At 35.3% G+C, this 22275-nt stretch overlaps 2 protein-coding genes and 1 non-coding gene across 3 annotated transcripts; 2 read left to right on the top strand and 1 right to left on the bottom strand.

Annotated features, from left to right (window-relative positions):
* The first annotated feature begins 3030 nt into the window (after positions 1-3030).
* Positions 3031-4312, top strand: LOC113334052. The gene is made up of 2 exons (XM_026580399.1): positions 3031-3448; positions 3984-4312. The coding sequence occupies exons 1-2, from the start codon at positions 3031-3033 to the stop codon at positions 4310-4312; spliced, it is 747 nt and encodes a 248-aa protein (XP_026436184.1).
* A 7171-nt stretch (positions 4313-11483) lies between these two features.
* On the top strand, positions 11484-14264 carry LOC113334113. Its single transcript, XM_026580452.1, has 2 exons — positions 11484-11751; positions 11846-14264. Exons 1-2 carry the CDS (start codon positions 11743-11745, stop codon positions 14084-14086), a joined length of 2250 nt encoding a protein of 749 aa, XP_026436237.1. The 5' UTR covers positions 11484-11742; the 3' UTR covers positions 14087-14264.
* Positions 14265-16493: 2229 nt separating this feature from the next.
* Positions 16494-16567, bottom strand: TRNAK-CUU. Its single transcript has one exon. It is a non-coding gene; the product is annotated as a tRNA-Lys (tRNA).
* Between the last annotated feature and the right edge of the window lie 5708 nt (positions 16568-22275).

Raw genomic sequence — 22275 nt, 5'->3', positions numbered from 1 at the left:
CATGAATCGTAAAGAAGTTCAAAGAAACTTATCTAATTTCACTGATTTTCTATCGAAATCGTTGTTGAAATTGCTTAGATTCAACCCTACGCTTACAGGTATCTTCATTGATTAATATGTCATCTTCAGGACAATGATTGAACTTCAAACAATCTGCCAAGAAGAAAATCCACCAAAGATGAGATCAAATCAGTTCGAAAATCAAGCTAAATGAAATTCGTATCAAATAAATGGGTAATACAGATAATGATTCACAGATTTCGAATCTAAAAACCGATTTTCGATCAAGATAAGAGATTAAAAGATAAATCGAATTTCGTTCAAGAACCCTCGAAATTTCTCTTTGAAATTTCTTTGAAAATTTTCTTTCAAAAGTAAAATTGAGGTGAGATTATAACATATCTAACTCTGCTTATGATTTCAGTAACAGATTTGAACTGAAATCAAACTATAAAAGTTTCTCAAATGATTTTGTAGAAAATAAAAATCGAAATCTAAGAATTAAATCAACCGATTGAACTGAAACGCTACCTGTTTATTTGATTTTCTAGGAGAATCTTCATATTCAGTTGCTATTGATGATGATTATCACTCATTTTCTATTGATTTTCACTGAATCTCCGACGAACAAGAGGTGTTGATATCGAATTTATGTTTAGATAATCAAGATCTTTGATTGTAAAGCTTAGACATAGGTTTTGAAATTATTTTCCAAATGAATATTGTGGAAATTGAACTATTGTCCTTACTTTTGATGGACTTTACAAATATCCTTATCACACAATAATTCTGTCCCTCTCCTTGTACAAGCCCATCAGGGGCCCAATATCAAATTATGGACTTCCAAATATACCCCCTGTATGTATTTAGATAACAAAATTAAAATTCAGTTATTAACGGAAATCAAAAACTGAACGAGAGAGAGATCTAGCTGAACTCTACTCGTGAAATTTTGATTCGAATTTTTCCAGTTCAATCTATGCTTCCTAGATTGAAATTCATCTTCTCCTCCACCTTCTTCATCATCCTTGCAGCAAGATTCATCAACGGGATCGTATCCAGCTGAAGATCTTCCCTGCTCGTGAAAATATTGATTCGAAGTTTTCCGTTTCAATTTATCCTTCGGATATTGAAATTCATCATCTTCTCCGTCTTCTTCATCATCCGTGCAGCTATATTCATCCACTGAATCAGATATTTTACCTCCGTTTAACTGAAATTTCCATTAACAACAGAAATTTGTACTCCGTTCAACTGGATCTCTCTTTCTGAAACAAATTGGTAATGTTGATGTTTATTTGAAGATTCATATAGTTGTTTTTGATGATTGCATGTTAGTTTCATTGATTTTTATTTACAATTTTTGTTTTTGGTTATTGATGCAGAGATCGTGATTTATTTTAAAAGATTGATTTCATCTATTAGACAGGTACCTTTTAATTTTTGAACTGTTATTTACACCTATTCTTAAATCTGCTCATAAACTTTGGTTTTATGTATATTCTGAAATGTTGAAGAATTTCATTTTGTTTTGTTGTTGATCCAAAATTAATGCTGAAATGTTTATGATTCATGTTTGTTATGTATATTTTAGACACTCTACTGATTATGTCATTGATGAAAAGTAGATATTATGTTGTTGATACACAGAACACTCTATTGAAATGTTGTTGATCCAAATTTCTGAACACAAAATGTTTGTATTTCGTGTGTTTATTTTGCAGGTAATCATTATGCATTCATTCTTGTTGATAATGTAGCTTTTATTTTATGTTTCTCACATTCTATATTGAATTTAACTTTCAAGAGGGGGCGTAGCCCTCGAGTGAGGTGCGACGTAATACTATATGTAACTTAGGGTAGTTTAGACTGCTTTCTTCTTGGTTTGCATTGAAATTCATGCTTTAACTACCTCTTATTTGGATTAACTGTGATTGTTTACACATATTTATTGGATCAACTGTGACTGTTGATCCAAAACTATGATTGCTTACACAGATTTATTAGATCAACTGTGATTGTTGATCCAAAAATGTGATTGTTGATTCATATTTATTGGATCAAGTGTGATTGTTGATACAAAACTGTGATTCTTGATCCATATTTATTGGATCAACTGTGACTGTTGATCCAAAACTATGATTGCTTACACAGATTTATTGGATCAACTGTGATTGTTAATCCAAAAATGTGATTGTTGATTCATATTTATTGGATCAAGTGTGATTGTTGATACAAAACTGTGATTCTTGATCCATATTTATTGGATCAACTGTGACTGTTGATCCATATTTTCTGAATACCACTATCTACTTATTTTTTATTGCATACCAAAGATGGTTGTTGCAGAGTTAAAATTTTGCAATCAGACCATCTCGCATCCTGTTTCAGGATCAATTACTGTCAAGGAGATGATAAGTGTGGTGAAACAAAAGTGGCCTTATGTTCCTGAAGACCTCATTCTTTTTGGTTACACTGTAGAAGGGATCTCAAATGTTATCAATCATGATTTGTATTTGAGGTTTTTCATTCACTACTGCACCTCACAAGGGATTGACTTGGTGAAGTTTGAAATCCAGTTAAGGACCTGTGTTGATTCTATTTCTTCATCTTCTGCTCCTTCTCCTTCTCCTGCTTCTTCGTCATCATCAAGTTATATTTCAAGCGATGAGGTAGTTGAATTGGAAGACGTCACTGATGATGCGTGTTTGATCAAAAAGGTCCCGAAGAAGTCTGATGCTTGGGTCAACATCTTAACTGGAGTAGGGCAGTTGTTTGAAGGTCAGAAGGTGGTATTAAATAAGTTAAGGATTGTGTTACAAAGTATGAAATAAATAGTGGTCGCAAATACAAATTGAAGAAGAGTGACCTTGTACGATACAATGTGGAGTGCAAGTTCAAAAAGGAGTAAAATTGTCGCTGGAGGTTTCACGCCTCTCTCCTCGCCAATAAAAAAGGTGTATTTCGATGCAAGAGATACATTGGAGAGCATTCATGTAGTATAGCTTCTTCTGACCCATCAAAATTAGGATGAGAAAATCGTTTTTGAAGGATATATTGGCAGATGATTTACGAGCATCTAAGAAGAAGAAGACTGCATCTGATCTTATAGATTTACTCCGAATGGAATATGGAGTTGACCTCACGTATAGTCAGGCATACCACGGTTTACAATTCACCAAGAAATTTCTTTGGGGTGATGACATCAAGTCTTATTCAGATTTTGTTTGGTATAAAGATGCCATTGAACATTACAATCCTGGAAGCGTCGTGAATTTTGAGTATGATGGTGTGACTCGTCGGTTCAAAAAGTTTTTCGTGGCCTTTGAAGCTTCTATAACTGGTTTCAACAATTACTGTCGTCCGATGCTATTTATTGATTGTACCTTTCTCACTGGGAAGTTCAAAAGTGGTCTTATGGTTGCTTGCGGCAAAACTGGTAACCAAGGTGTGATTTTTAACCTTTTACTTTTTTTTTTCATTTTGTATCCATGAATGTTTAAACTTGTTACTGTTGATTCATTATTATGCATTCATTTTCTTGATTAATGTAGCTAGGTTTCTGACATTCTATATTGAATTTAACTCTCACGAGGGGGTGTAGCCCCTGAGTGAGGTGCGACGTAATAATATATGTAGCTTAGGTTAGTTTAGACTGCTTTTTTTTGTTTGCATTGAAATACTTGCTTTTAACTACCTCTTATTGGATCAACTGTAATTGTTGATCCAACTAAAATGGATCAACTTCCACTGTTTATCCAAGTAAAATGGTTTTGCATTAAAATTCATTACTGTTGGATCAACTGTGATTGTTTACACATATTTATTGGATCAACTGTGACTGTTGATCCAAAATTATGTTTGCTTACACATATTTTTGTTTGTTGATCCAATTGAAATGTATCAACTTTTTTTGTTGACACTAGTTACTGGTCACTTATTTTTGTTTCTGGTTACTTATTTTTGTTTTTTGGTTTTTCTAGGGATCTATCCAATTTTATTTAGAATTGTTGAAAGTGAAAATTGTGATAGTTGGGAATGGTTCTTAACCAATTTGAAGGGCATTATTCGTGAAGATCGTCCACTGACCATCATATCAGATCGTGGAATTGGCCTTTTGAAGCATGTGCATGTAGTCTTCCCAAAGGCTTTTCATTCCTACTGTTTGTACCATATAAAAGGAAATATTCCTGTTCCAAAGGGCAAGAGCAGACAAACTGCAGTCAAGTTATTCGAAGAGTGCTACACTGCATTAACAAAGGAAAAATTTTATGCTGCTGCGAAGAGTATGAGTAATCTAAAGTTGGATTAAGTGGTTGCTTGGATGATGAAGATTCCATTTGAGAATTGTACTGCTCATGCATTTCTAGGAGAAAGGTGGGGTGAGAACACATCTAATATTGCTGAGAGTTTTAACAACGTCATTAAGCATGATAAGACGCTTCCAGCACTTGAGCTTGTTGATGTTATTCGTGCTAAAGTGATGGAGCAGAATTACAAGAGGTTAGTGGAGTCTAACAAGTGGACTACAAGGCTCACTCCTCGTATGCAAGCAAGGTTTAACAAAAGGATAAACGACTGTCGTTCATACAAGTTTCGGAGAGCAAGTGAGAAGGTATTTGAGATCATATCTCCAACAGGGAAGCATACTGTTGACTTGGATTCTAGAACTTGCACCTTCAAATGGTGGCAAAAACATAGCTTTCCTTGCACTCATGCAATGAAAGCAATGTTGCAAATTGGAAATGATGAACAGTACAACTACATCAGCCCTTACTATACTTCTGACTACTATAGAAGGTTGTACTCTCGACCCATTTATCCTATTCCTGACTCTGAGAAGCCACCTGGAATTAATGAAAAAGGGTATATTTTGCCTCCCACCGGTGGTCGAGGATAAGTTGGAAGACCTAAAGGTGTTAGGTAGAGGGGTTCTCGTGAAAAGGTGCGGAAGAAGAGGAAGTGTGGCCAGTGTGGGATGCTGACCTTTCACAACCGTCGAACATGTCGCAGAGATCCTTTGGCTCCTCGTGCCCCAACGTTTCGCAAGGAGTCTCATTCCAGGATTATCAACTTCTTGAAGAGGATGTTGTTCTGAAGTTCTTATGGTGTTTATGAACAAACTTGTTTTAGGTTTCTTACCAGTTTGGTGTTTCTTTTCCTTTTTTTGGTTTGCACTTGTTATTTAATGACATACATTCTTATATGTTATGAATTCTATTGTTTTGTTTCTCAAGTATATGTCAGTTGGCAGGTTCCAGTTTATTGATTTTACAGGTTGTTGACACTATTGTGTGGAAACATTGTTCATGGGTTCCAACCTATCAATGATTGTTTATCCAACTTTTTTGGATCAACAACGGTTGTTGATCCAACTTATTTGGATAAACAATTGTTGTTGACATACAAAACAAACCAAGATTTTTCTGTTACTTACATAATCATTTGTTGAGAGAATGACGTGGTTCTTGTAATCTGGTTTATGCGGCGAATCCATCTTTGCTTTCAGCAAGTTGATGTAGTAATCAACAATCTCAGCATGAATGTTTTGATTATTCAGTAGACATTGTATGAACTTCCCATTGATGACTACCTCAAAATCTTGGTTGCAGAAATAAAAACTGTAAGCTTTCTCGCTGCAAAATAAACAACAGATGAATATGTTATTAAAAAGAGCTAGCATAACCCAAAAAATAACTATGTGAACTGAGTTGTTTGACTTCGAATATGTTATTACATACCATTAAGTTGCATTCTCAAAGAATGGCTCGATGACTTCTCTTTCGATGTCATTGAATTTTTTTCCACAACTTTAGTTTTTTTGGCTTCATCAGTTTTGTGGGTTCCGCTGGTGTGTTGTCAATTTGACTGTCGAGAGTGTCGAGGTCAATTGTTTCAATTTGCTTCTGTTTCTTTTTTTCTTTTCCACCTTTCCTTTGTCCCCTTTTATACTTAGCAGTAGGTGTTCGACTTCGAAGTTTATACGGCTTTCTCTTCGGCCTTTCTCCCTTCTTCACCCGTTTCACAAGAGAACTGACCTGCGGTTTTTCTGATGCTTTTGTACCATCGGATTGTTCCTCTGATTCGGTTTCCTCTTCATTTTTCTCCTCAACTGCATCCAAATTAAACAATTTCTTCAATCCTGCGCGTATTGCAGCTCCTTGTGTATTGTCATCCTCTTCACTTTGCTCATCAACCTCTTTATTTTGCTTTTCAACCTCTTCTGCTTGTTGTGTTTCCTCACGATCTACCTCAACCATTATTTCACCGAAACTCGGTTGTGAGGGAGCTGTTTGCACATTAGCAGCAATTTCATCAGTTTTATTATTGAAAGTGGAGGAGTGTCAAACACAATCAGATCCGCTGGTATGTCATCATTCTTCTTCTCAACATACGGATTCTTCTCTTCCATTTTTATGTCACCTTCTCTTCTACTATTCCAGCATATATTGAAATGTTTTCCACCACCGAATCGAGATCTGCAACGTTTTCGATAACTGTATTGAGCTCTAAGTCATCAGCTTTCTTTACTTCTCTTCCTGCATGAAATCCTTTCTTCCAACTCTCCTTATTTTTGCTACTTGTTTGTTTTTCCGAATACGTCATTCCACTTTGAAAACCCTTCTGAAAAAACTTATCTTGAGTTCCAAAACTGTCTTGAGTTCCCAATGTACTTTGAGTTCCATCTTCAGTTCCCAACGAATCGTTCATTTCTTGAGTGTCTTCATTGTTCACAGCCGCAGAATCATCCACTTCCATGTCTACTCTAGTTTCATTCCCATCTGTTGGTTGATCATTCGCCGCAGAGGTCATTTCATCTTGATTACCTTTTCCAGATGATTCGCCTTTTTGTTGCTGTGTGAACAAATCTTCGAATTCCAAACCTTCAAATTCTTTCCCTGTATACACTGGTTTATTTTTATTCAGTGATTCCTGTAAAATCTTTTCTTCTTCATGCCATTTCTTTATGTTCTTGTCAATATCAGCAAGTCGCTCCGGTTCTCCAGCTTGCAACTATAGTTTTTTCTTGTTCCTCTCATACAACTCTCTCAAGAATATCGTGCTGTGGACAAACATTTTTATTTGAGCCTTGTCCATGTAATGAATCTCATGCCTGTCACAATCAAGAAGGATGTTTTCTTCCTCTAGTTCCTTTATCTTTTTCCTATCTTGTTCCAGTTCTCTTGCAGGTGCCGATATGTCAATTAAATAGTTCTCCTCAGCAGACACTGGATCAACAAAGTCTTGATGAAACTGCGAAGCATGATCAGCACAAATCAAAATACTGTAGACACTAAAACTGGATCAACATTGGTTGTTGATCCCATTCACATGGATCAACTTCCATTGTTGATCCACAAAAAACTGACAGTAAAACTGGATCAACATTGGCTGGTAATCCCATTCACATGGATCAACATCCATTCTTGATCCACAAAAAACTGACAGTAAAACTGGATCAACATTGGATGTTGATCCCATTCACATGGATCAACTTCCATTGTTGATCCACACACAAAATGGTACATTTGTCATAGTAAAGATAAATATAGTAAAAATTGGATCAACTTCCTTTGTTGATCCACAAAAAAAATGATACATTTGTAATAGTAAAGATAAATATAGTAAAAAGAATTACCGTCTTGCGGAACCAAGTCATATCGATTTCCTTCTTGTTGACTTCCTTACTAAAATCAGCTACAAGCTGCTTGCACAATGCGTTCTGGTCCCATCGTAGGAATCTCGGAGTTGCATTTTCAAAATTCTTCCTTTTGTTGATGTAGCTTTTGGTACGTTCACAGAACCAACACTGCATAATATAAACAACAATGTTAGTTTTTATCCAATAGTATGCATTTCACTCTCTACAACAATACACAAGTATGCATTTCACTCTCTACAACAATACACATTTTACTTTTACAGAATTGACGTTTTTTCTTTCCACTAGGAGAGTTGTGCAGCCACCGATAGCTAACTGTGTATCCTTCTTGTTTGCCAGGTTCGAAATCAAACATTCCACAACATGATCCGACCATGAAACTTTGTCCATCAGTAATATATGAGGCAACCATTTCCTTGGGAAGGCTTTCATACCAGTATTTGGGAAAAAGAAAACTGTGCATAACCACATACCGAAAAGTCTTACAAAATGCACCGGATCAGACTCATCTTCTGCTGCATTTTTCAGTTTGCTTACAACCTCATTCTTCATTATTGCGTCTGGACAATCTTTTGGTTTTTCTGGTCTGAACTTTGTATTTAAGAATTCGTTGTAGTTAATTCCTTTCTTCGCGTGCAGTTGCTGCTTCAATTCTTCACTCTCTATCAGTCTTCTCATCTTGAATATCAAAGCGAAATCTCTTGCTTCCAGAGAGCATTCTTCATTTTCTCCAAATTTGAACTTTCTGGTTATTGGATCAAATGCACTCATCAGCAGCTGCATTGCAAGATTAATCTTGTTCATCTATTTACCAATCATTCTCTTGTCTATTACATAAAATGGGCTGATTAAGTCCCAATATGGAGATTCCTTCAGTGATTTTGCAAGTATCGGTTTCTTTTTGTTATTTGCATCTTCTACTTCAAATTTTTTGCATAGAAAATTCCTCATATCAGCCAATGGTTGGAGACCTCCTTTGATTCTTTTTTCATTTGCTCTCGACTTGCTTGCATACATGAAACTCAAATCATTTTCATTTTCATTTTTGACAATAATCTTTTGTTTTCTCACATTCTACCCATAATATATTTTCACGAGGAAGTGTAGCCCCCGAGTGAGGTGCGACGTATAAATATGTGTAATCACAGTTCATGCTTTTAACTACCTCTTATTGGATCAAATGTGATATTTTACACAGATTTATTGGATCAACTGTGGTTGTTTACACATATTTATTGGATCAACTGTGACTGTTGATCCAAAACTATGATTGATTACACATATTTATTGTATCAACTGTGACTGTTGATTCAAAACTATGATTGCTTACACATATTATTTCATTAAAGAATCAATGTTTTTACCTTTGAGCCGTGCCTCTGGTTTTCTCTCCTCTTGATTCTCTTCATCTGAATTTTGTTGCTCTTCTTCATCGGATTCTGATTCTTCTGATTCTACCTTCTTGGTTTTCAGCTTTTGTTGTGGTTTTGCTCTCGGCCTTGAACCGCCTACATACATGAAGATCAATCATTGTGTTTTCAATATTTCAAACAACATAGTTAGATATATATACTAGCACACATATCATTTTTCTTTCGGCCTGTTGTTGTAAAAAATATTACAATCTATTTTTTTACCTTTTACGACTTTCTTCAGTTTACCCTTTTCTGCTACTTTTATGTCTTCTTCCACCTGTTGATTATCTGAATCTTCTTGCCCTTCTTCTTCTTCTTCTTCGGATTCTGATTCCGATTCTTCTTATTATTTCTCAATTACCTTCTTGCTTTTCACATTTTGTTGTGTCTTTGCTTTCGCCCTTGACTTGCCTGCATACATAAAGCTCAATCATTTACATATTGTTTTCGATATTTTAAACAACATTGTTATATATAGGTTACAATCTATGTTATATCAGCACAAATATTATAATATATGTTTTTACCTTTGACGACTTTCTTCGGTTTGCTCTGCTTCTTCTTCATATTTATCTTCCTCTTCTTCAGAATCTTGATCATCTGATTTTTATTGTGCTTCTTCTTCTTCGGATTCTGATTCCGATTGTTTTGGTTCTTCCTCATCTTTGTTTTTTTGTTTCATTTCGTTTTTCATTTCATTTCGTTTTTCATTTGTATTCTTGTTCTTCCTTTTTCCGGTTGGATCTTCTTTAATTTTCTTCTTGGTATTTACATTTTGTTTTGGTTCTTTAGCTTGCCTAATCTCTTGTGTGCCCTTCTCATTTTGATTCTTTTTTAATATCCTTGGCGGTCTTCTATGCACTATGTCTTCTCAACCTGAGTTAAACAATTATCATAGTTAGCATTCATATTTTCATAGTAGAACAGTAAAACAAATTGCTTACAATGGATCAACTACTATTGTTTATCCTATTTTTATTTGGATCAACTGCAGTTGTTTATCCCCTAAATTGGATCAACTTCTATTGTTGATCCCTTTTATTTTGGATCAACTACTGTTGTTGATACAATTTTTTTTTGGATCAACAACTGTTGTTGATTCCTTAAATTGAACAAAAATACCTAAATCAACCAAACATCCAAAACCACATTTTTCAAACACTTACCAGTTGAACAAATTTGCATCTGAGCAAAATAATACCAAAAATTTGAAGACAAATATCAACATAACTAGCAAACATTCAAAATCTTCAAATTATGCTTGTTTTATTCACATGCAAAATACTCAGATTTGACGAGAAATCATTTCCTTCCAAGAACACTAACCAAAACTCAAAACTAACTAAACAAGACCAAAATCAAACCTAATTAGTAAATCGCAGTTTAATAATCTGCCAAATACTAACATATAATCATTACATTAACAAAATCAAGACCAAAACATATATGCACCGATTAAATCTGGCATCAGAAAATTAGGATTTTACCTGTTCAATTTTGAAATCTTCAAATCGTTCAAATAGGTTTTCTGATGATGGAACGTTGATGATGAAACGTTGACGATGAAACGAAAGTGAAGTCGGTTATGTTTTCTGATGAAACCTAATTTATACGGTTGATTTTCAGTTTCTTTTTCAGTTTCCTTTTTAGATCGTGGTTTGTTGATTATCAGAGAGAGAAGAAACGAAGTTGATTTTCAGTTTCAACGGCTAGTCGATCGATTCTCTGCAACGGCTAGTGGATTAATTGCAGCGACTGCGGCGTGTGAGGGAGAGAAGACGGAGAACCAGAGAAACTGAAAATGAAAATGAAAAACTTTAATGTGTCTGATCTAGTATAATGTGGAATATATAGGGGGAATTTTAGTAATCTAATATATCTGTATTTTAATTCCTAAAAATGGTAGGGACATATTTATTTTAGGGAAGGATATATTTATTGGCTTCTAAAAGTAGGGACATATAAATAATGTACCCATGAATATTTCGCTTAAAAATCGTCTCTTCTAGTTCTGTTTCTTCATCTAAGAGAGAGCCAAAGAAAATGAGAGAGAAAGTAAAAACGAAAATGAAACTGAAAAGATAATCTCTAGGTAGTTTTATTACATATTTATACTAAAGGCAATTTTGGTATTACTAACTTCCCCCAAACCCTTAATTTTATTACCTAGTCCTGAATTCTAAAGTTTTGGGCCTATAAATATCAAAAACTGAAAGTATGAAGTTGATAGTGAAGGATCCATTTAGTGGGGCTTCTATATATTGAACCCATATATTAAGGGGTTCTAGTATTTTTCACATTTCTGTTTGATTTAAAAAAAATATATAAAAAAATAAATAAAAAATTTAACAGGGGGTATGTATTGTGTTGGTCTCACCTCTGTGTGAGAGGCGAGACCGCGGTCAACTTAGCATTTTCGTCATGCAATTAAAACGGATCAGAAAACTTCGCTCTTTCCTTCCCATTTTATGCCGTCTGATTTTCCTTGAGAAGGAAAGGAAAACCCTAGAAAACATAAAAACGTCTCTCATCTCTCAATTTCACCTTTTCCTTCCCATAAGTCATCGTAGCTTGAAAATTTACCAATTTCTCTCTATGGTTGCGTGATGGAGGAAAGTGAATCACTAGAATCACCAAATCCAGCACCTTGGCTTGTTTTTCCATATGGTGAAGGTAAGAAAAATCATGTTTTATACAATATTTTCGAACCTGTTAATACAAGTTGTAGAAAATTCATACCTGAGTTGAGTGGAAAAACATTTGGCAGAAAACCTCTCATCAAGGTTGGTTAATTGTCTTATGTGATGTTAAAGATGACAATTCAATGCCAAATCAGAAATATGGGGATTGTTTTTTATGGAACCCTTTGTCATTAGAGACAATTCAATTACCAAGTTTACTCCCATGGATTACTTCTCAGCCTCATGGTATGTATTTTATTGATTGTGTATTATCCTCACCTCCTAGAAACAATCTTACTGAGGATGTTGATAGTAATGATAATGATGATCCATTAGTTTTAGTTCTTTATCTTCCACTGTCGGATCCTGAACTTATCGCCTTTAATTACACTTTCTTATTCTGCCATCCTGGAGAAAATCAATGGAGAACTCAATTGTTTTTGGAAGAAATTAATGGGCGCACGTGCGAGGTTGAGTACCTCCATTGTTTTAAAAATAAGTTATATGCTTTGGGTGTCAATGGGCATTACCTAGAGATCGAGAAACAACACCAAGTTAGAGCTGGTGATGATAATGTGTCCCTTTCTATAAAGTCGTTCCAAGTAAATGACCACACTTCTGTACCGTTGTGTGGCGCAAGAGATGTTTCTCTGGGTCAAACGCATTTTGTGGAAGGTCATGATGACCTATTCATGGTAAGAAGAAGTTTCAATGATAGAGGATCTGAGAAGGTAATGATATCAATACGTATAACCAGGTTGGATTTCATTTTAATGGAGTGGAAGTTGGTGAATAGTCTAGGTGATAATGTTCTATTCGTTGGTCCGAAAAACAGAATTTGTTGCTCAGCTGCCAAGTTGGGACTCTCAAGGGGTTGTTTGTATTACATTCTACCTGTTGACCAATTTGAGCTGTACTGCATTCCGATGGGATACCAAATCTCTCCTGCAGATATGCGGTTATTCAAATTTGAAGTTGAAGGTGCTGAGGACTATGACATTTCACCGTATCTGAGGCTGCCAGAACCAGTGTTTGCACCTGATTGGATGATGATTCCTAATGGACAGAGAAGAAAGGAAGGTAACTTGAGTGTTAATGAAGAAGACCAAGATTACATCTCAAAGGAAGGGGGAAACAAAGTAAGCGCATCTAGTTATGATTATTCAAAGACTGAGAGCGGCAAGCAGCTTTTAAGACTTGGTGCAGTAGAATTAGAAGAAGAAAAAATACCATGGGACATTCTTATCGAGGATATGGTGGTTTTGATTGCAAGCTATCTGCACCCGTTGGATTATGTGCACTTTCGATCAGTTTGTAAAGCCAATCGACAGATAATGCCTGTAGGAATGTCTACATTTACTTCTAGCCAGGTCTTAGACGCCGCACATTTATCCCCATTGCTATTGTTTTCTAGAGATAACAGCTCCACTGTCTACAGTTTAGCAAACCCGATGCATGATAATGAGAGCTACCTCATGAACTTCTCAGAATTGCTATTAGATGCCGCAATACGTTTTCAGAAAGGGGGTTGGCTACTTATGTCAAGAGAGATTAAATTATTCTTCTATAATCCCTTCACTAGAGAGATCATTTTACTTCCAGATTTTCCAGGTTGTTATTTCACATCTGACATTTCTTTCTCCTCCATACCGACTTCATCAGACTGTATTGTTTTCGCCATCGAGGGAAATGAGTCACCTGAAATCTCTATACACTGCATTAGAAGAGGGGAACAGGATTGGTCTTCTTATTTCTTTGATGAGGAAATGTACTCGCCTCTACGAAACACTCTAACTTCATTTAATGGGGCGTTCTATTGTGTAGGTTATGACGGAGCTTTGGGAAGTTTTAATTTAGCGAATGGTAATATATATTGGGAGGTTCTTGAGAAACCTCGTCAACAATTTAAGGACTCATATCCAAGTTATTTGGTGAAGTGCGGAGATGACCTTTTGTTAGTGAAACTAGGATGTCTGGATATGCCAGTTAGAATCTTTAAAATTGATTTTGCTGAAATGGAATGGGTTCAAGTTGACAGTTTGGGGAAGCATATGTTGTTCATCAGTGACATTACCTGTTTTTCAGTTACCGCTCCGAATAGTAGGATGGAGAACAAAATATATTTTCCTAGATTATGTTTGAATGGTGAAGGGGTTTTATTCTATTCACTTGAAACAGGTAGTTACCACTCTTTTGGGAGTCAGCATTTTGCTAAGAACTTTTGTGGCACAAAAGGCTGGCTTAGAAACTGCATTTGGATTGAACCCAATTGGTCATTATCGACTCCTCAAGAGCTGGACTGGTCCAAGCCTCCGTCACCACCGTGAAGTAAAGTTCTCTAACAATTCTGTGTTATTTTTTTTAAAGGTTTAATTTCTGAAAAGTATCTGTTCAAGTTGAGATAATGTGTACCTTCTCTCAATGTTTCTGGTAGAGGGAGTTCTTGTTTAATAATCCTAACCTTGTTTTGAGGTATGCTCAATTTAAATTCTGGTATCAATTATTGAAAATGTTCACCATTAGCGATTGGCTATGCTCTTGGATTTTAGGAATGAAACATTATTTGGCCTGAATTCTGTGCTACAACAAATGTGATTTGTTGGAAAATGCAGATCAGATTATGTTTCTTTTGAATGGAACTTGGTACCTTTCTTTTCTCTGTTTTTCTTTTTATGTTCAAGCAAGAGTGAATTTTGCTTCAGGTCAGTCAATTGTGAAATTGTTACATGTGCAAGCATCTATTTCTTAGTTTAGGTTGTCTTTTGTATATATGGTGAAATTGAGGCATGGTCCGTGATTTTAGGTTGAATTACATAGTAATGGATCTGATTTCTTAGTTATGTTTGACCATTTTCACAATTTTGCTGAATTTACCCCATATATTCTGTTTTTGAATAGATAAGTAGCAGATAGTCTTAGTATTGGAATATGTAGTCGAATTCGCATAGTAGGTGTGTGCATAAAGGCAACAAAGTGGTACACTTATTGGAGTATCTGTGATTTTTTATTTTGCATATGAAAGTAAGTCTGATATGGGATTCTTACTGGAAAAGTAGATTTTAAGGTTGTCGTTTCACATTATTGGAAGTAATGTTGTAGCGAAAACATTCATGTTAAGAAGGACGCTAGGTTGGAAACTGAACTTAAAGTTAGTGAATGTGGTGGACTCCTTGTAAAGGAGCTCAAAGTAGGTTATCTTACTGTGCATCTGGTTAAGGAAACTCAGCTTTAATGGTAAACAGAAACTCGGCTTCAAAGAACACCATTAGAACATAAAGTTTTCAGGGACTTTGCGTAATTGGGGTCCTTCAAACAAATGGTTTGTTTCATATTCGTTATCACTTATCTGTGTAATATTTTTGTGGGTTTGCACTTTGCAGAAGCTTCTGAATCGTGTAATGTTATTATTTAGGGTTTAATACTAGATAATGTAGCATTACCAGAAGGGTCAGTTCTTCTTCTCTCTATGCTGTGTTTATGTAAGACCAATACTGTCACGCATTATTCAGTTTTATATGGCCTCAGAACTACGGTTGGGAAACGACGCAAATAACAGCAGTTGACAAGGAAACAAGTGAATTGCCAGCTAAAGAATTCTATCCTGAAAAATTACTTGCAGCAAAAGCTTGGTTAGTGAAAATGGGGAGCCGAATTTACTGTTGTCACAGGATATTGTGGTCTTTATTGTCTCTTCTAGCAGGTAAATTAACCCACCATTAATTTTGAGTGTGCGTTGAGTTTCATTATGATTTACATTCCTACGAACTCGCTGGATGCAGGAAACTTCATATTCTGGGCAGTTATAGCGATTTTATGGGGAACAGTCCCCTAATCAAGAGTTGGGATATGATAAAACTCATCTTCATTGGAATGTTTACAAACAAGAAGCCGATGGCTGTACCAGATGCTGCAGAAACAACACGAATCAAGATATAATCAAACTTATCTTGATTGGAATGTTTAGAAACAAGAAGCCGACAGCTGTACCAGATGCTGGAGAACAACTTGAATCAAGATGAACACAGATGACGTAGCGTTACCTTGAGCAACTTTCAGAAGAATTCCATTCACTTAAACCAACTTTAGACCAAGTTGTTGAAGCATTAAGCTTTGAAATTGAAGTTGAATGTTTTGAAAATGTGTACAGTGTTAATGTTCTCATAGAAGTCGTTTTCAAAAATCGGAAGAAAAAAGAAAATTGCTTCTATTTTGAGTTTTTCAGGCAATCTAACTTTACTTTTCTGAGTTACTTGAGTCGAGAAGTTACTTCTTTAAGCTGTTTTCTTGAAATGTTGCTTCTTTAAGCTGTCATGAATGAGATGCTGAATAAAATAGATGTACAGCTTTTTTGACATCCGGTGCAATTTTCTTGTCACATACCAATTGTGATTTTAATGTAGTGTATTTTTTACGCGTAGTTGTAATTTTAGGCTGTGGAAGTTCTACATTTGGCTGTTTCACTTGGTACAATCCCAGCAATGGACAAACTTCTAAAACAAGCTTTTGTAGCTGCTTCCGTCAAGTTCTTAAGTGCACTTTTTGGAATGTTTTTGTGTTGTTTCTGTTCTGACAATTCTCGATGTTACTGTCCCGTCAGTTGCTTCAAACCTCGTGTCATTCTTTGCTCCAGCAAATTTGTTCATTCGGAGATGGATAAGGTACAGCGGTGATTATCTCCAAACAAAAAAAAAAAAGGAAAACAAAAAAAAAAATAAAAAGGAAAAAAAGAAAACACGCTAGAAACAGGGATTGAACCTGTGACCTTGTGGTTAAGGGCCACACACTCGAACCAGCTGAGCTATTCCAGCGTTGCTGCTTTGATGCATAGTACAAAGCACTACATATCAACGTTGTCTACTTACGGCTGTCCTACGGAACAACTAAATGTAACCAGAAACAATTCATGTATGAGAACTAGTGACAGTTAATCCATGGGTCTGGCACATTAATTAGATGCTAATTCGAAGTTAAGCTATATGGAATATCCAAAACAATTTCAACAAGGGATAAAATTTGTAACCATGGATAAAAAAGAAAAATTGGTAAAAAATTTGGTGCTACACGTAACCCACGATCCAGTTATAAATATAAAATTTGGCTTAAATTTTTTATAATTAGATAAATTTTATATTTGATCAGTATCAAGTATCAACACCCGAAGGTTCTGGCATAGTTTCGTACTAGATCGTTATCAACCTAAACGTTTTTCCGATTTCTTTTAGATTCTTCAGCTGTGACCCGGATTATAAGCTAAAATTCTGAGAATATTATAAAAGTTACTAAACTCCACGTGAGTGAAGGGAGATTTATGTTTAATACTAGTAAGTAGTAACCCTCTGTAGTAGCCATGTGAAATTCTTCATATTGATATGTTATATTTCCACCCAAGTTGTTATACTGATTTAGGCCTGATCAATTCTAGTTTAAATCTAGAATTGATTAATAGTGACGGAGCCAGAAAGTTTTGGTTGGAGGGACAACTATGGTGGCGGAGCCAGAAAGGTTTTATGATTTTTTTTTAATTTCTTTTTCTTTTATGCTTAACAGTAGAATCTTATGAATAACCAAAAGATGTACAAGGAATGCACAAAAGTTCCAAGGGAACTAACTCGAGAAACTAAAAGAAAAATCTTTATTTTTGGTATAACACTAACAAATTCTGAAATATGGTTGATCTGGATTTTCCAGACAACCCAAAAAAGATGGCCTTATTTGAAAAATGATTTTTTCTCTTCTGGCAAGGCTTGTGCCTTTCTTTGCTAATCTATCAACGGAGAAGTTTACTTCTCTGTAAGTGTGTAGGAAGCACTAAGATATAAGACTTGCACAAATTTTACTTCATCTTGTTGTAGCAAACCATGGGATTTTTTTAGCTTCAAATGCTGTTATAACAAAATTTGAATCAGTCCTAAAACAGAGTTGGTTAAAACCTTGACTTATTTCCCATTCCCTTGCATTCAAAACTGCACCAACATTTCAGCAAAGTAGTCTGTTGAAATTCCTAACCCCCCTGACACTGCAATCACATATTCTCCTGTATTTTTCCTGCCAATAAATATATATCCTGACATTCTTGGATTTCCTCTTGAAGCTTCTTTACAACACAATAGTAACTGGTTTGTATTTGGTAGTTGAAAGAAGATTTCCTTTATCCTTACATTCCTTACTTTTAAGTCCAGATGACTTCAAAACATGGAAATCATAAACCATGGCTCTCTCATTGTAATGAGAGAAGATATTTACCAAAAAAATTTCACTGCAGCGCTCTTGTTCTTTGCTAAATAGAGCATTTTTTCAAATGATCTAGGATTAATAAAATTAAAAATCCCTCCCAACCATCTCAAAATGATTTCACTGAAGTTGCAGTACCATAAAGTGTGATCTTTAGACTCTTCCTCATTTTTGCAGAAGATACATCTTAAAGCAAGATTGGAATTCCTCTTTTTCGTATTATCATCTAAAGCACAAATGTTTCTAGCTACTTTCCAAACATCACTAGATACATTTGGATGAACAGAATTGTGCCATAACTTTTTGGTCCATTGTAGAACAAAGAAATTTTCTCTTATGTTTTCTACTGCAGTTGAAACACATAAATCACCAGAAATAGTATCAGTCCTTATCCTTTTATCACAACCTCCACTAACTATTGGCAAGTCCTTGAGTTCTATCATTTCCAACATTTCACCCGATATTTCCCAATCTCCATCTAGCAGTAAATTTGAGACTTTCATATATGGGAACTGAATAATGTAAAAATTGTCAGGAAATTGATCTTAATGTTCTGTTTAGTACCCATTTATCATTCCAAACTGAAATATCATTTCCACCACCAACCATCCACATTGTATTTCTTGCATCTCATTAGCAACCCATTTAATTCCTGGACATACAGATGACTTCTTAGAATATGAAATCCACTCACCTTTTTTATTTTTAAATTTAGCTTAAAAGAATTTAGACCATTCACTTGACCGATTATGCATTTTTCAAAACAACTTCATAAGTAAAGCGCTATTAATAACTTCAAGCCTCCGCAAACAAAGACCACATTCCTTTATTGGTGAGCAAAGCTTATTCCATTGCAAAGTGATCATTTTTCTTTTTAAAGGGTCTCCATATCATAAAAAATTCCCAATAATTCTTTTGTGTTCCTTTACAACCCTTTTTGGCATTTATATACTGACATATTATAGATTGATAAACTGCAAAGTACAAACTTGATTAAAATTAGCCTCTCCAAGAATGATACCAACTTCCTTTTCCACCCTGCATGCCTTTCCCGCATCATCTCAACACAACTCCAGACATGTGATAATTAACACACCCTGGAGTTAACATTACACCCAAGTATTTATCTGCAAATTCTGCCAAAGGAATGTTATATAATGCTGAAATTTGTGTTTTTCAGCTCTCACAGGTACCCCCTGAAAAGACGAGGGTACCCAAATACACCACAATCTTTTATTTATCAACCTGTAAGTCCTCTACCGAGTGTGATCGTTTATGGACAGAGTTGAGACAATACGACGATTCGGTTCACAATTTGTGTGTTTGTCTATGGATACGAGATCGACACAATATAACAACAAGATAACTTGTGTGATTGACTATGGATACAAGATCGATACAATACTACAACAAAGTGTGTTACTTGATAATAGGTTTGGTAATAACCAAACTCTATAGGATCACTATCAAGTATTGCGGAGTTAACGTACAAGTTTAATTTACTTTTAATTATAATAAAACAATTATAATTGTGGAATAGAAAAGTGAATGACACGGCAAAATTTTGTTAACGAGAAAAACTGCAAATGCAGAAAAACCCCAGGACCTAGTCCAGATTTGAATACTCTCAGAATTAAGCCGCTATATAAAATATAATACCAACTTCGTATAGTTGAGACCAAGCAGACTATCCCTCGCTACTTAGTTCCCTCTGTATCCCTGCGCCTTTGACTTCTAGAGTTACGCACGTGAATATCAATTCCTTTGAATCGTATTCCAAATAGCAAAGGAAGATTCTGTTTGGTAACCAGTCTAATCAATTTTGCAAAAGATATAGATGAGTCGTTGTCAAAGACTCTTCCGTTTAATCTAATAAACTCCTTTGTCTGGTTAGATCAATCAAACTATAACTACCAAAATTGCCAAGTATAGATTCGCACTCAATCAATATAGATCTCAAAGAAAAATATAGAGAATTCCGATCCCACGCAACTAATCAATCAAATCTATCAAAGATAAATCGATTCTAGTTGGATCCCAACCGATCAAGGTTTGTGCACAAAATTCACAAGATACAAAAACTAATAAGAAATCTGTTTCGTCTTCAAATCTTCTTTTATCTTCAAAACCTACACAACACCACTTGAATCTCTTGCGATCAATAACACACAGAACAGAGTCTGTTAATAATGGATTATCACAATATTTCTTTAGATTTAACAACAATTCTAAAGATCCCGTCGATACTTTGATCTAGTCTGAGTGAATCTTATATCAGAAGAGAAGATTCTCAAGCATAAACAAACTAGGTACAATCAAAGTTTCAACAACCTCTAGTCAATCAAATCAAATCGAAAACTAATAACACTGCAATTATCTAGTTTCCCACCAACGGTACTCGTAGAGGTTCTTGATCCCACCGAAGTCTTTAAACGAGCGGTCGTAAGAGATTTCACCCAATTAGGATACTTTCCTCTCCAAATAGACGACACCACCAGAAACAACAAGAAATGAAGTTTGCCTAATTCTTAGGATAATTCTCTAGAAATTCAAACTTAGGTATTTATAGACCAAGGATGTTTGGACACCAAGGAATTTCCAAAATCGAAAATATTCTCAAGATATGCAATGAATGTCAAAATTCGGTTTTCGTAATTCCAGTAAATGCTTGGCCAATATTTCCAATATCTCTCAATAAAAAATCTACAATTGGTAAATGCGCATTACTGTTTTTATTCTCTAGAGATATGCATTAATTGATGGTAATTAAAGCATATAAAACCAAAAACCTTAATTAAAAGATTCTAGATTTATTTCGGCACATGATCACCTTGAGTACCAAGTGAAAAAGAGGGGGTCTAACAACCACACCCAATATTTCGCTTAGCAATCTGTATGGACAAACTCCAATATACTTTCAAGAGAATCAACTAGACAGTCAGACTCAATCTTAAGAAAAGCATATCCAAGAGTTGTATCTCAGTTTCTCAATTCAATCTGCAATCAAACAAATAGGAATTTGCGAGCCCGATTGAATATAATAAATAACTTGGACGGTATCAAAAACCAATATCCAAGTGTCAATCAATTTAACCAACAACCAAAGGTTGGATTCACAATTGATTGAACTTACGCACAACCTGTGATATTTCAATTATATAGAAAATATAATGCATAAAAGAAATAACACAGACACCAAAAATTTTGTTAGCGAGGAAACAGCAAATGCAGAAAAACCCTAGGACCTAGTACAGATTTGAACACCACATTGTATTAAGCCGCTACAGACACTAGCCTACTCCAAGTTAACTTCGGACTGGAATGTAGTTGAGCCCTAACCAATCCCACACTGATCAAGGTACAACCCCTTCCTTACGCCTCTATAACCACGCCGGATTCTGCGCACTTGATTCCCTTAGCTGATCTCAGCCACAACTAAGAGTTGCTACGACCCAAAGTCGAAGACTTGATAAACCAATTTGTCTCACACAGAAAAGTCTATTAAATAGATAAATCTGTCTCCCACAGATATACCTATGAGTTTTACTCCGTCTTTTGATAAATCAAGGTGAACAGGAACCAATTGATATACTGGACTTATATTCCCGAAGAACATCCTAGAAATATCAATCACCTCAAAATAATCTTAATCGTATGGTAGCGAAACAAGATATTGTGGAATCACAAACAATGAGACGAAGATGTTTGTGACTACTTTTTATCTTGTCTATCGGAGATTAAATCTCGAACAAATCTTAAAGAAGATAGTACTCAATTACGATAGAAAACAACAAGATCATAACACGCAACTACAGAGAAATAGTTGGGTCTGGCTTCACAATCCCAATGAAGTCTTTAAGTCGTTAACCTACTGGCTTTTTGGAAAAACCTAAGGTTAAAGAAGAATAGACTCTAATCACAACTAGTATCACACAAGAGGTGTGGGTATTAGGTTTCCCAGTAGGGAGAGTTCCCTATTATATAGTTTTCAAATCAGGGTTTGCAATCAATGTTACCTTGGTAACAAAGCATTCGATATTCACCGTTAGATGAAAACCTGATTAGACTCAAGCTAATACCTTTCAACCGTTAGATCGAACTTAGGTTGTTACACACAAATGAAAAGTGATTTAATTTAGATATGAGTAACCGTACCTAATCGTGTACACCTTTGTTGGCTCAACAATAGCTAACCGAAGTTAGCCATATGAATACTTTCATATCAACCATATTCATCTTAACCAAAACAATTTCAAATGACTCAAATGAAACTAGTTATAGAGTT

This window comes from Papaver somniferum, unplaced genomic scaffold (genome assembly GCF_003573695.1).
Source record: "Papaver somniferum cultivar HN1 unplaced genomic scaffold, ASM357369v1 unplaced-scaffold_135, whole genome shotgun sequence".
NCBI classification, from domain to species: Eukaryota; Viridiplantae; Streptophyta; class Magnoliopsida; order Ranunculales; family Papaveraceae; genus Papaver; species Papaver somniferum.
Note: the sequence above shows the minus strand (reverse complement) of the source record. Positions and strands in the feature narration are given on the sequence as shown.